Genomic DNA, 15,443 nt, shown 5'->3' with positions numbered 1-15,443 from the left:
TCTGGGATGTGAACACACCCTCATAGTGGGAGGACGATGCACCCCAAGTCCACGGGCACAGAAGCCCCTGGGCTCAGAACCCTCCCAGGCCTTATTCTATGTCTCTTTCACCTGCCTGTTCATTTGGTTCTTTTCCCATGTCCTTTATAATCAACTAGCAAATGTAAGAAAGTATGTCTCTGACTTCTATGAGCCATTCTAGCAAATTACTGAACCCAAGGAGGGGTCGAACCCTGATCTGTAGCCCATCAGTGAAAAGAACAGATGACAACCTGGGACTTGTGACTGGCATCTGAAGTGGGGCCAGTCCTATAGGACTGAGCCCTTAATGGACAGGATCTGACACTAACTCCAGGTAGATATTATCTAAACCAAATTGAATTGTAGGGATATCCAGCTGCTGTCACAGAATTTGATTAGTGTGTGTGTGGGGGGGAACCCCACATCTGATGTCAGAAGTGTTGTGAATAAGGTGTAAAGAAAAACAGTGTGCATTTCTAGACGAGTACTTAACTCCAGAAAGTTACTGTGAAACATCAAAGACCTAATATTAATAAAGTGCCAAACATGTCCCTGAAAACCCAGCTCATGGTATATAAATGTTTGTCAGTGTGATTTAAAATAGGATGACAGTGAAGATATTGAAAGGATGTTTCTGAAATGAGTTAAACGGGATAAGCAAGCGATGACCTTGTTACAAGGCAAGAATGTTTTCATGGAAATTAACAGACAAAGACAGGAATTGTTTTATCCAAGCACATGCTTGTTTGGAGAGGTCCCCCAACAGCTCTCCAATCTCGGGTGTGTGTCTGGCATGGAGCTGAAGTAGAACAAGACAGGATCTTCCAAATTCATGTGCAAAGAGAAACCACAAACCTTAAGGCCACTGCGGGAGCCCCCATGGAGAGTAAAAAGGCTTAGCTCTTTTATCAGAGATTCTGTTTTTCTGGCTATGAAAGGGGTTGACAGCAGTCACTCTGTCTCACATGGGAAGTGTGGAAGCTCCATAAACTGTAAAGCTCTGTGCAGAGGAAAGGTCTTTCCATGATGATTACTGCTTCTCTGCAGTGGCTCTGGAGGAAACCACAGAATTCTGCCCACCTGGAGTCCATATCTTAGCAAACTCGGGAAGTTCAGGCTGGGCTGCCTCCCAAAATGCACTTCCTTCAGAGCGGGCTGGCTGGGAAGCCCAGACCTTTTGAGAAAAGCCACAGGGCCTCATCCCCTCCACCCTACAACTCCCCACTTCTCCCCCTTGGAAGCAGGAAGGACTAGCATCCAGGGCACCCCCTCAAAGAAGTCTCCACCAGCTCTCAGCAAGCCTTGTGCATGGTCAAAGCCAACGCAGCTGTGAGCTCCTGTCAAAGGCAGAGATTTGGCATCTCAGCTTGGCCACTTCACCAACTATGTGACCTTAGACAGAACCCTTACCCTCCCTGCTTCTCAATGTCCTCAGCTCTGAATGGGCAGTCATGCCAGTTCCTTGCCTGCCCTCCCTGCAGGTTGGTGTGGTCCACGTGGGAAGGCCCATGTGAACACCAGCATCACAGCCACACTGCAGTAAGCAAGTAAGTAAGCCTTTCCCTGGCTTCCTTCTTATTTCCCATTTAATATGGAACAAACATGCACTGAGCTGTGCCTGAGTCCACAGCTCCTGTGCTAGCCACGGTCATGGCCAAGGCCCCTACAAAGAGCTGGGGACCCCATTTTTCTGAGGACCCTTTTGCCAGAGCCTCTAGGTTCTCCTCACATCAAACCTGCTTCTCCTCCAGCCCCAAGCACCATCTCTGCAACACTCTCAGAGGGCTTAGACCTAGTCAAAGTCACCTACAGGATTTTCCCAGAATCCAAACCTCATCTCAGCATCTGCCCCACTGCCATCATGGTCCAGGCTACCACTACATTCATCAAAACATGCAGAAGCTTCCTAACTGGTCTCGCTGATTCCACTCTGGCCCTTTCAATCTGCTCTTAACACAGCAACCAGAAAGGGCTTTCAAAATGACAGTCAGGGTACCTACCTAATCTTCTCAAGCTCTTCCCATGTAGCCCCTCATAAGATAAAGCCACATACCTTGCAGCAGTGGACAGAGCCCTTCTTTGCAATTCTTAACCTGGGCTGAACTGTGGATTCACCTGCTCACCTGAGAACTTTTTTTTTTTTTTTTTTTGCCTTTTAGGGCCATGCTCACAGCATATGGAGGTTCCCAGGCTAGAGATCCAATAGGAGCTAGAGCTGCCGGCATCACAGCCACAGCCACAGCCCACATCAGATCTGAGCCGTGTCTGCAACCTACACCACAGCTCATGGCAACGTCAGATCCTTAACCCACTGAACAAGGCCAGGGATTGAACCCACAACCACATGGTTCCTAGTCAGATTTGTTTCCACTGCGCCACAACGGGAACTCCCTCACCTGAGAACTTTAAACAACATGGACACTGAGTGCCACCTCTGGGAACTCTTACCTAAATGGTCTAGGGTGTAGTCTAGCATCAGGATTATTTTAAAGTTCCCAGGGGAATTGAATGTGCAGCCAAGTTTGAGAGCTGCCCCGCCACCCAATACCAACTTGATCTGTTCCCTGTTGCCCCTCTGACCTCATCTCCAACTCTTGCCTTCTTGCTTTCTCTATTCTAGCCACATGGGCCTCCTTCCTCTTCTTCAAACATGCCAGGCATATGTCGACCTCAGGACCTTTGCACATGCCAGTCCCTCTACTCAGGAAGTTTTTGCCCTGGATATATCCACATGGCTCACTTCCTCATCTCCTCTAGGTCTTGGTTCAAAATTCACCTTCTTAGGGAGGCCTCCTCTAACCATCGCATTAAAAATTCGACTTCTGGAGTTCCCATCATGGCGCAGTGGTTAACGAATCCGACTAGGAACCATGAGGTTGCTGGGTTCGGTCCCTGCCCTTGCTCAGTGGGTTAACAATCCCGCGTTGCCGTGAGCTGTGGTGTAGGTTGCAGACGTGGCTCGGATCCTGCGTTGCTGTGGCTCTGGCGTAGGCCGGTGGCTACAGCTCCAATTCAACCCCTAGCCTGGGAACCTCCATATGCCGCGGGAGCGGCCCAAGAAATAGCAACAACACAACAACAACAATAACAACAACAACAACAAAAAGACAAAAAAAAAATTCGACTTCTCTTCCTCTTCCAGGCTGTTCTTATCTCCCTCTTCCACCTTATATTTCTCCACACTACTTACTACTATCTAACCTGCTACATAGGTAACTTCTTTGCTTTATCATCTGTCCTCACCCACCTAGAACACAAGGTCCAGGAAGGCAAGGATTCCTGTCTGCTTTGTTCACTTCTCTATCCCTGTGCCTAGACTATGCTGGTGCCTAAGTACTTATAAATATTCTTTAAATGAACATCTACTCTTCGCTCCCCTTATAAATCCTCAGCAGCTCTTTCATCCCAGAGCCCAGCCAGGTTCCCTTGGGCCAAGAAAAACCACACCCAATTATACAACATACAGCAGGTGCTCAATAAATGTCTCTGAACCTGAAATGAACTTTCCTTCCCAAAGAAGAGTTCCTAAACCTAGCGGCAAGCTCTTTCCTGAAAACTCCAGATATAAGCTTACTGCAGTTTGCAGCTTTAAGAAAAATTTTAAAATGAAGAGGGGAAAAGAAAGTGTGTGTGTGTGGGGGGGGGAATCTCACAAAAATTAATGAGATTTTCTCAGCTGTGGTACGTGCCCACATTTTTAATAATTAGGAGTAATAAAAATTCTAACTGAACCTTAAAGGAACATCTTCCGCAACAAAGAACGAAGTCAAGACAGACTTCTCCGTCGGGTGTAATGACTTGTTAGCTTCAGAAGACGGATGTACTTTAAAAAACTAATTTACGTGAAAAAATAATTGTTCATAAAAAAAGCAACTAATTGGGTTAAGATGACTTATTAACAGGAATGCAAGATGATTCCTGTGCCCTTAAGGATTAAATGAGGTTATTCATCCTCAAAATTTCTTTCTTTCTTTCTTTCTTTTTTTTTTTGTCTTTTCTAGGGCTGCACCTGAGAAACATGGAGGTTCCCAGGCTAGGGGTCTAATTGGAGCTGTAGTCGCCAGTCTACACCAGAGCCACAGCAATGTGGGATCCAAGCCGTGTTTGCAACCTACACTACAGCTCACAGCAACCGCGGATCCTTAACCCACTGAGCAAGGCCAGGGATCGAACCTGCAACCTCGTGGTTCCTAGTTGGATTCATTAACTACTGAGCCATGATGGAACTCTGATCCTCAAAATTTCTAGTGGAAGAAAGCCCTCCCCCTGCTTAGAAGATGGAGAAACTGAGGCTGGGGGAGAAAGGGGAAGTAGACTTTCCCAGTGTGGACTGAGGGGGGAGACCCTGGCTGAAGCTGGAAAGAGACCCAGGAGTTTAGACACCGAGTCCTGCCTCTGTTCCCAGCACCATAGAGACTCCACCTCCCCCCAGGCAGGTCAACAAGAGCCCAGCCACTGACTCTGCTCACCCACTGGGTCTGAGGTCAGGCAGAGGCCGGTCGAGGGGCAGGCGGTCACTGAGGTAGGCGTTGTAGCCGTAGTACTGGAACTGCTTCAGGGCCACTCGCCGGCCTTCGGGGCTGAGGTCCTGGCCCCAGTGTGCAAACAGAGAGGAGTCTGTGAAGGGCTCAGCCTCTGCCTCCTCAGGTTTGGCAGGGGCCTCTGGAGAAAGAAGCGATAGGAGAAGTGGGTCAGAGTGTACCCCTGCATATGCCATGACAACCCCTTGCTCTTCCTCTCCACTGCCTTGGATCAAGAGACCTCAGCCCCATCTTTGGGGGTGGGGGAAGGCAGATTGAAGTCTTCACACTTTCCCACACTCATTTATCTATTCATGCATCCAATCATCCACCCGACAACCACTAGCACAAAGGATATAGAAATATACCCCACAAGGTCTGCTGGGAAGCTGATGGTGGTTATCCTGATGCCCCACAGCTTTAAGTCAGAACCCCCAGTTTGCCTTCTCATTAGCCCCAGCTCTTTTTTTATTTTTATTTTTTATTTTTTTTAGGGCTGCACCCAGGGCATATGGAAGTTCCCAGGGTAGGGGTTGAATCAGAACTATAGCTGCCGGCCTACACCACAGCCACAGCAATGCCAGATCTGAGCCGCGTCCATGATCTGCACCACAAGGCCAGGGATTGAACCTGCAACCCCATGGTTACTAGTCAGATTTGTTTCCACTGAGCCAAGACGGGACCTCCCGGTCCCAGCTCTTGAATGGGGCTTCCACTCCTCTTTTCCCCAGATTACACCCTCGTTCCCTGGCAGTTCCAAGCCTGCCCCACACCCAGGCCCCGAGCTGAAGATCTGCTCCCCTGCCCAGTTTTTGCCAGCCCACCTCCCCTCCACTGTCTGGTCCTGTTGTGAGTTGCCCAGCCCCACAGCACGACATTCACCTGGCTGCAAGGACCCCCTGTCGCACTGTCTTCTGATGCTTCAGACTCTGCCCATCCGGATGGAGCATCATTGGCACAGAGGATGGCCATACTATCCACAAACCTCACTCACTCTGGGAACTGCTTATTGTGCCCTTGTTAGAATTTGTGGGGCCAGTTCTCATGCCAGATCAAAAAGAGCTCATGGTTTTTCTGAAACTTTCTAAGGAAATGGAGGGGGCATTATTACCTATAAGAGCAGAGGCTTGGATTCATAAGGACATGGATTCAAATAAATCCCTGGTCCATCATTCACTGGTTACATGATCACAAGCCAACAATCTCTTGACACTTTCCCCACCCATAATGGGAGAATAATAACACCCATCCACCACCCTCAAGATCTGTGAGGATAATGTACAATAAAGTATATAAAGCACTCAGACTAGCGTATGTCTCAGAATAAGTGCACAGTGAATGGTAAGTGCACAGCTATAGCGAGGAGAGCCTAGTGGGTCATTTTAATGCCCCTTTTACAGGTCTTGCCAGAATACAGGCTAATGGGTCAGGTCTATGGAATTCATTCCCAGAAGAGGTAGTCAGGCTCACCATGCAAGGTCAGAAATCAGAGATATGGGACAGAGATGCCAAGCCCACTGGATGGCATCTTCCACGCTCGTAAACGTGATATAAAAAGAGATGAGACAACTGACAAGGGATTAATCTCCAAAATTTATAATCACCTTCTGTAGCTCCATACCAAAAAAAAAAAACAACCCCATCTAAAAATGGGAAGAAGATCTAAACAGACAGTTCTCCAAAGAAGACATATAGATGGCCAAAAAACACATGAAAAGACGTTCAACATCACTCATTATTAGAGAAATGAAAATCAAAACCTCTTATGAGGTACCACCTTACACCAGCCAGAATGGTGATCATCCAAAAGTCTACAAACAATAAGTGCTGGAGAGGGTGTGGAGAAAAAGGAACCTTAGTACACTGTTGGTGGGATTGTAGATTGGTGCAGCCACTGTGGAAAGCAGTATGGAGATTCCTCAGAAAACTAAACATAGAACTACCATTTGATCCAGCCATCCCACTCCTGGGCATCTATCCAGAGAAAATCATGACTCGCAAAGACACATGTACTCCGATGTTCACTGCAGCACAATTTACAATAGCCAAGACATGGAAACAATGTAAATGTCCATCAACAGAGGAGTTGATCAAGAAGATGTGGTACATATACACAATGGAATATTACTCAGCCATTAAAAAGAACAGAATGTCTACATTTTTAGCAACATGGATGGACCTAGAAATTATCATGCTAAGTGAAGTCAGCCATACAATGAGACACCAACATCAATTGCTTTCACTGACGTGTGGAATCTGAAAAAAGCACAGACTGAACTTTGCAGAACAGATGCTGACTCACAGACATTGAAAAACGTATGGTCTCCTGAAGAGACAGTTTGGGGGGTGGGGGGATGTGCTTGGGCTGTGGGATGGAAATATGGAAATCCTGTGAAATTAGATTGTCATGATCATTATACAACTAGAGAGGTGATAAATTCATCTGAGTAATAAAAAAAATAAAGTATCAAAAAAAAAAAAGAGATGAGACAGGGGCCAGAAGGAAGCAGAAGAGGGTTAGGTAGGGTCCTTTCAGCTGTCTGGATGGAGTGAGCAGGTGCACAGCACACCTTAGCTAAGTAACTTAAAAGTACAGATTGGAGATAGACAAGGTGCTAAGGTTCTAGGGTCTACAATGTTGGGGAGCTCAGAGCTATGGTCTACAGCTCTTATGATGACTTTCTCCTGAGAGACTCTCAAAAGAGCCAGTCTGGGAGAGGGAAGGAGACCTGGGAATAATAGGGGGACCACTACCAGTACCCTCCCATCATGGAAGGGGTGCTCTGGGGGGAGGAAGCCCCTATCATTGGAGGCACGCAAAGGATGTCATGGACAGAAGGGGCTGTTAGAGTTCCCTGCAAATTAGAGAGCTGATGATACTGAAAGAAGAGCAAGCACACCATTGCCAGAGACCTCAGTCAGAGAGATAAAACTCGTGCACATTAGACTCATGTGTGCTGGGTGAACATGCATGTCCTGGGGACCCACCATGTAACTCCTGGGATAACTGTCACTTACCATGAGTCTGCTGTAAGCTTTTTTCATTTTTTAAAAAATTTATTTATTTTATTATTAACATATTTTTATGTATGTATTTATTTATTTGCTTTTTAGGGCCACACTCATGGCACATGGAGGTTTCCAGGCTAGGGGTCAAATTGGAGCTGCCAGCCTACACCACAGCCACAGGAACACCAGATCCGAGCCGTGTCTGTGACCTACTCTACAGCTCATGGCAATACCAGATCCTTAACCCACTGAGTGAGACCAGAGATCGAACCCGCAACATCATGGTTCCTAGTCAGATTTGTTTCTGCTGCGCCAGGACAGGAACTCCAGTAAGCTTTTTTTCACATACCAATTCATCTCATCCTAGGAGGTGAGAACTATTAGCCCATTTTATAGGTGATGATAGCAAGAAGACACAGAGAGGATAAGAAACTTGTCCCAGTCACTCAGAAGGAAGTAGCTGAGATTCAATCTCAGGAAGTCTGTCCCCTGAGGCAGTGGTCCTAACCACTAAGAAATACTGCCTCTAGGGAGCAAAGGGCTGGAGAGAAGTGAATTTCAAAGACAAACATGGCCTATCATCTTGGTATCAATTTTCTTTAAAGAGATAGAAGGAAACAGATGTCTGAAACATATTAGGGCATATTAAGGAGTAAAAGGCATACCACGTGTGCATTTCTATGCCAAAGCAAGAGCTTTTAGGACCATGGTGCTGTTCAAAGCTCCATCCCCAAATGCTGGTTTCCCTTTGTCCCCCACACTGGGCATGTTTGAACAGAAACATAGGGCTGGCCTGATCTTGAAGGTCCTTGTTATCTCTAAAAAGATGGATGACTCATTCATTTGGAATGGGGCGTAGTAAAAGTCTAAATCAGTGAACCAACTGAATCATATAATATTTAACGGAAATGGAGTTTTAGTGCTCTCACATACATAAATGGGTATTACCAAGTAAAATGAGATCAGTTAATGAAAAAATTATGATTCACAATTAGGCCAGCATTGTATAAAAATGGGTTATCAACATATTAAAGTCCTGGGTTCCACCCCATGCTCCTGCCTCTTTCCTCAGTATGGGTACAAAAGACAAAAAAGAAAGCAGTGGATCCTGAATGATGAGTCACGGGTGAGACAGTGGGAAGAGATATATTTGTTGACTTTCTGCCAGAGCCAAGCATGGTGCTGGCTGATGTCTTTCCCAAGGTTATCTTCTGGTGCTCATGGCTGTGGACTCCATGAGGGCAGGACAACATCTGTTTCTTGCTGTATCTCAAGCTCCCATCACAGTATGTAGCTCTTGAGAGGGGCTCAGTACATCAGTTTAAAAGAAATCAGTTAAGAAGCACCCCAGAGGGGTTAGTTATTAGACATGAGGAAGCTGAAGATGATGAGGTTAAATGACTAATCTGAGGCCACTAATCTGAGGGGGAGTGAAGGAAAGGTCTGGCTTCCTCCAAACCCCACATTCTTTCCTCTGTCCAACGAGAGGCAAACCGCGGTCTGAGGGCCAAATCTAGCCCACCATTTATAATATAAATAAAGCTTTATTGGAACACATCACATCCACTTGGTTACAGATGATCTATACAGGTGCTTTAGAGCTACAAAGGCAGGGTGGGTGCGACAGAGACCATACAGCTTTCAAAGTGAAAAATATGTGTTTAAGAAAAAGTGTGCTGAACCCCTGCAGACCTTACATCTGTCATCTCTTAGGTGATGAGTCCTTGCCTCTGCTAATTCATTTGTTTTCGTCCCTTAAGATCACCAGCTATACAGACAGAATCCATACCCTAGCTCTACCATTTACCAATTGAGTCTAGCTTATTTGCACCTCTGTTCCTTATCTGGAAAGTGGAACGGATAATACTAGTGTCTTGTTCATAAACCATTTGTGTTTGTTCAGTGAGATGGTCCGTGTAAGGGGCTGGCACAGAATAAATGTTAGCTTGGGTGTCAGCTCTAAGGACCCATGCAGCCCCACCGCCCACCAGGGTACTCTTCCACTGACACCTCTTGAGTTCAGATAGGGGAAGATGAATGCCCCTGTCCTGAGGTCCCAGCTCTGGAAGATGCTGCTGCTGTCTATTCCCAAGATAAAGAGTCCATGTTGGAGCTCCCCTTGTGGTCCAGCAGTAGTGAACCCTACTAGTTTCCATGAGGATGCTGGTTTGATCCCTGGCTTCAGTCAGTGGGTTAAGGATCTGGTGTTGCCATGAGCTGTGGTGCAGGTCACAGATGTGGCTTGGATCCCACGTTGCTGTGACTGTGATGTAGGCTGGCAGCTGTAGCTCTGATGTGACCCCCTAGCCTTGGAATGTCCATATTCCATGGGTGCAGCCCTTTAAAAAAGACAAAAGACAAAGAGTTCATGTCTACAGAGATTAGCCTTCCCTTAACTAGTCTTAGACCCAACTCCCCTCACTCTCAAATAAGAAAGCAGACCTACAAGGTCATGTCTGACATAGTTGGGGTGATGGGCTAAGAGGCTCAGGGAAGTGCCTGGGCTGGGTCCTCTGCAGAGGTCCAAGGGAGTCTGGACACATCTGGTGAAGAGCTCACAAATGTCTCTCACCCAGGGACGAGGCACAACCCAGGAGCAGGCTCAGGCTGTGGCCACCTCCGGGGTTCAAACCTACTCAGTCACATTTGATCAACTGAGGGGGTGACTGGAGACAGGTGTATATTCGGGGGCTGAGCTCCCTAAGGGAGAGCTCATTCACAGCACAGATGAGCAGAGTATAGGGAACTCAGCCCGACAGCCAGAGTGTTTGGAGGGTTCAAGCCCATTCTTCACCCAGCCCTGGTGCTTGTCTGTGTCCCAGGGAGAAGCAGACTGAGAGGGAACACTGAAGTGTCATTTGACTAGACAGCCACAAGCAGGGCCCAAGTGGCACCTTCATAACCTCAGGCATGGAGGGAGGCAATCCTCCACCTTCGCTGACTGGCCATGAACAACCACGTGGAGTGGGCAGGTGGGGAACCCAGGGGGGCTTGAGGAGGTACAGCTGCCCTTCTCTGCTCTGGACCTCCCATGGCCACATGCCTCCCTCAGCCTCTGGACAGATGGCTCTACAGAGAAGGAACTGGAGCATAAGCACCAGAGCTGCCAGGGCCTCGGCAGGCCTGGGATGGCCAGTGGATGGGGAAGGAAGAACCACAATGCAGGCTATGAGTCTGAAAGGCTCTGGATTGGCCATAGTTTATGAACCTACAAGCACATATGCCCAAGTCCCACCTGCTAACCATCACCAAAGGTACTGAACAAAGTGGAAACAGGACACTCCAAAATTATTTGAGGGGTTCCCATCACGGCTCAGTGGAAATGAATCTTACTAGTATCCATGAGGATACAGGTTCGATCCCTGGCCTCACTCAGAGGGTTAAGGATCTGGCGTTGCCATGAGCTGGGGTGTAGTTTGCAGATGCAGCTTGGATCTGGCGTTGCTTTGGCTGTGGTGTAGGCCGGCAGCTATAGCTCCGATTTGCCCCTGAGCCTGGGAACCTTCCTATGCCGTAGGTGCGGCCCTAAAAAGACAAAAAAAAAAAAAATTATTTGAAGTCCAATGAGAAGGTGACTGCAAGCTAATCTTGGGTGTTTACTGCAAAACCTTTGCCCCTGAGCTGGTCCTCTCGTACATTGTATCCCAATACCATTGCACCGGCCCTGCCAGGTGGTGAGGCCAGGCCATAGCGGAGGCCCTATGATGTAGGTTCTATCATTCCCATGACAGATGAGAGGAAACTGCAGCTCAAAGATGTGAAAGAACTTGCTGCTGAAACTATGCTCCCGACCATAGCTCCAACTCCATGTTGTGTGCGAGATACACTCTCTGGCTTGAGGATGAGAGAAACCTCAGGCCCTCAGAAGCTGCTCAGTTGGTTTGGAGTGGTTCACAGTAGTTGTTAAACTACTGAAATACCTTCACAACATGGGTAAACAGTGGCTTCCCAGAGTCCCTCCAGGTGTTCGTTTTTTTGTTTGTTTGTTTGTTTGTTTTTAGCCACACCCAAAGTGTATGGAGATTCCCAGGCTAGGGGTTGAATCAGAGCTATAGCCACAAGCCTATGCCACAGCCACAGCAACACGGTATCCGAGCTGAGTCTGCAACCTACACCACAACTCACAGCAATGCTGGATCCTTAATCCACTGAACAAGGCCAGGGATCAAACCTGCCTCCTCATGGATGCTGGTCAGATTGGTTTCCTTTGAGCCATGACGGGAACTCCTCCAGGTAGTCTTCTTACCCCACCAGCTGCTCTGGCCCTTTGCTTGGAATGATCCAGAAATTTTCCACTAGCCAGCAGCTACAAGGTGTATGCCTTGCCTGTCTCAGAAGCTCGGGCGTTCCTGCTCCATGCTATGACCAATATTCATGCAAACTGGTTAGTGCCTGTGCCTTGCTGGTTAAGTATAATTTGACTATTACTTGCTCAAGCCCTTCCTAGGCAGCCCCTGTGAAAAATAATTATCAGTTTTTAGAGACCTTTCACTCAGCTCATTTGTTCCCCATGTGAGTGTCCAGGCCTCATTGTGTATGACCTGTTTTCCAAAAAGTTCTGCCAGTGATCACAGAGGGCATCCAGGAAATGCCACAATATGGTCTCAGAGATATGCCCACAGTGCCTGACATGCAGCGCACTAATGAGAGTAGAGAATTACAGATACACATCCTGACAGCCTCCATGCTAATTCGTGGAGACAGGAAGGAAGTGGGGCAGGGCAGAATCTTCCGAAGCTCTGAGCAATTAATGTACCCAAGGCTGCAGCGCTGAGTACTGAGCCCAGGCTCACCAGCCAGGCACAAGGAGCACATCTGGAGACCCAGCTGAGGCCTGTGAGGCTTCTGAAACTGCTGATGCTGGGAGAAGGAGGAATACCTACGTGAGGGGGCCTGCTTCAATGAACAGCCCAAATTAAGATTTGTCCAGCTGTTTTTGCTCCAGAGTCTGGGTAGCGCCAAGACCATGATGGGGTGGAAAGAGAATGGGTTTTGAGGAGTTCCCCTCATGGCTCAGCGGTAATGAACCCAACTAGTATCCAGGAGGATGCGGGTTCAATCCCTGGCTTCGTTCAGTGGATTAAGGATCCGGCATTGCCGTGAGCTGAGGCATTGGTCACAGACATGGCTCAGATCCAGCGTTGCTGTGGCTGTGGTGTAGGTGGGCAGCTGCAGCTCTGATTTGACCCCTAGCTTGAGAACTTCCACATGCCATGGGTGCAGCCCTAAAAATATAAAAGAAAAAAAAAGAAAAGAAAAGGAAATGGGTTTTGGAGTGAAACAGACTTTGTGATGCTGCTGAGCCCTGTCCATTTCTGACTGCCTGTCCTCTCTAGGACCAAGTTGCTGGACAGCCCCATCTTTGTAAGCTGAGATGTTTTGTCAGTTCCTGCCATCACCTTAGTAGGAGAGACTGTAGCCCAGACATTTCTCTAAGCAAAAACCCCACACCCCAGCTCTGCTCCTTGAATTTTAGAATGAATCCTAAAATAGCAACGGAAACGGTCACATGGCACGAATGCTGCTGGAAGTCAAAGTGATTTGGGGCTGGACAGCAGGACTTGTTAAGCCCTGCCAAGGGGACAGACAGAGCCACCTGAGATGTGGCTCTCATGGCTAAGGACCCTTAATCCATTGCCCAAGCTGGACTGTGTGCTCACTAGAAGTGGCAGCTCTGCTTCTGGTCCCTCTGTATGGGTACCTTTAGGAATATTTTCTTAGGAAAACAATGGAACCTTCTTGTTTCTCATGTTTTTTCTCAGTTACCTGCATGCCCCCCTTGAGGCAGAGCTAAGAAGGCTTTCAGGGTGGGTGGGGAGGGGGTCTTGCTTCTGCCCTGCAGCCAGTCCTATAGCCATTGCTGTTTTGGTTTCTGCCCTCAGGCCATGCTCAAAGCTGAAGCTCTGGGTGTTTGGTGATGAGATCCACAGCCCAGGGACAAGGAGGTAGGGAGGAAGCAGGATAGGAAGGCCAGTGTTCCAGGGAACTGCCTGTCCTTCATGCTGGGGCCCTATGTCTAAAGTTCATCTGGGGAGCTCCCGTTGTGGCTCAGTGGAAACGAATCTGACTAGTGTCCATAAGGACACAGGTTCAACCCCTGGCCTCGCTCAGTGGGTTAAGGATCCAGTGTTGCCATGAGCTGTGGAGTAAGTCGCAGACACGGCTCGGATCTGATGTTGCTGTGGCTCTGGCTGTGGTGCCAGCAGCTCTAGCTCCTATTGGACCCCTAGCCTGGGAACCTCCACATGCTGTGGGTGCAGCCCTAAAAAGATTAAAAAAAAAAAGATAAGTGCATCTGGGGTACAGACACAGACAGTCCTGTCTTGGGGTTCTCCTCCCAGAGTGTCCTGGAAACTCCCTGTTTCCCCACGCCTGTGTCTGCTCTTCATTCTCTCTGGACAAGATCTGCAGCCCAGCCCTTCAAGTCTCTATTTCCTTTATTGTGAGATGGGAACAGACTGCCAGACTGCCGGGGAGAGCCACTGTGAAGTCAGCTTTTGAAAAGATGAAGGCTAAGCATTAAATAATGGACCAGCGGTACTGAATATCCTAGATAAGAATTCTTAAAGGATGTTTCCTTTCCTTTCACTCCTTTTATTTTTTTTTAAACAGCTTTCTGGGGTGTAATTTACATGCCATAAAATTCACCCATTTCAAAAGTAAGAGTCAATGATTTTTAGGAAACTTTTCTTCCATTCTTGAGGTGTCTTGCTGTATGCTTTATTTGGGGTTATAGAGAAAAGGGCTAATTGAACACCCAGAAACATACATTAAATATCCAGAAATGTATGCTGTTGGCATTCAGTATCACCTGTCTGCTGGCTTCCTGCTGATGATAAGGGACCATTATTCTCACTGAAGAGCCCGATGCCTGGGCCTTGCCTGAGAAATCCAGGGAGCATCTGCAGAGCATCTAAACCAGTTCATCTGAGCAGTGCTGATGAGGTGGGCTCACACTGCCACATGGGGGGTGGTTCACCCCAGAACAGCAGCAGCTAGACCCAGTTGTCTTCAACTTGCCATCCTGCCATGCCACCTTCACAGCCCGGGCTGTGTGTCCCCTTCCCTCCTCTTCCAATACCCAGCCCCAGGTCCAAAGTGGGGCCCCTGGGCCTGTCCAGGCCAGAATGAGGCACTGAGAGCCTGTGGGAAGCAGGTAGGCCTGGGAAACAGGTAGGCCTGGGAGGCAGGAGGCCTCAACGGGTCCTCACCTCCAATACTGGGCCAACTGCCGAATCGCAGGGCCCCAATTCCCCACTGTGAGATGGACCTAAGTGTTTGAGTTCCACTGGGAAGAAAAAGGAGGACTTGGGCACATCATCATGATGCTTTGCTTATACCCCAGAAAGCCAGACATGAAACTTCCACTTGTATTTGAGATCCCAAGGGGAAATTTTTAGATTTTTTTTTTTTTTTTCTTTTTAGGGCCATGCCTGCAGCATATGGAGGTTCCCAGGCTAGGGGTCTAATTGGAGCTACAGCTGCGGGCCTACACCACAGCCATAGCAACGTGGGATCCAAGCCACGTCTGCAACCTATGCAACAGTTCATGGCAATACCAGATCCTTAACCCAGTGAGCGAGGCCAGGGATCGAACCTGCAACCTCATGGTTCCTAGTTGGATTCGTTTCTGCTGTGCCACAACAGGGACTCCTCAGGTTTTTAAAAACACCCTTTGATGTGATAAGAGAAGTATTCTGTTGAATTGAAGGTCTCCCCTCCTCTCTGCTTTTAGAGGTGCATTAGGGCACAAGCTAAAGGTCTTTTGCCAGCAGCCCCCACAATTATGCTTTCTCTTCTAGGAATCCTCGGAGAAAGAAGTGGAATCTGGCGGGAAAGGGTTTGGAGATAATGGAAAGAAAGGAACTCTGACAGCCTCAGGTCCCAGGCCAT

At 48.0% G+C, this 15,443-nt stretch overlaps 1 protein-coding gene across 1 annotated transcript in view; it reads right to left on the bottom strand.

Moving 5' to 3' along the window:
* Nucleotides 1–15,443, bottom strand: part of GALNT18 (polypeptide N-acetylgalactosaminyltransferase 18) — a 370,597-nt gene that overhangs the window by 193,440 nt on the left and 161,714 nt on the right. The window contains exon 2 of the mRNA XM_047776277.1: nucleotides 4,491–4,683. Within this exon, the coding sequence (XP_047632233.1) occupies nucleotides 4,491–4,683 (193 nt within the window). The remainder of the gene's footprint in view (nucleotides 1–4,490; nucleotides 4,684–15,443) is intronic.

The sequence above is a fragment of the Phacochoerus africanus genome, chromosome 4, assembly GCF_016906955.1.
Source record: "Phacochoerus africanus isolate WHEZ1 chromosome 4, ROS_Pafr_v1, whole genome shotgun sequence".
NCBI classification, from domain to species: Eukaryota; Metazoa; Chordata; class Mammalia; order Artiodactyla; family Suidae; genus Phacochoerus; species Phacochoerus africanus.
Note: the sequence above shows the minus strand (reverse complement) of the source record. Positions and strands in the feature narration are given on the sequence as shown.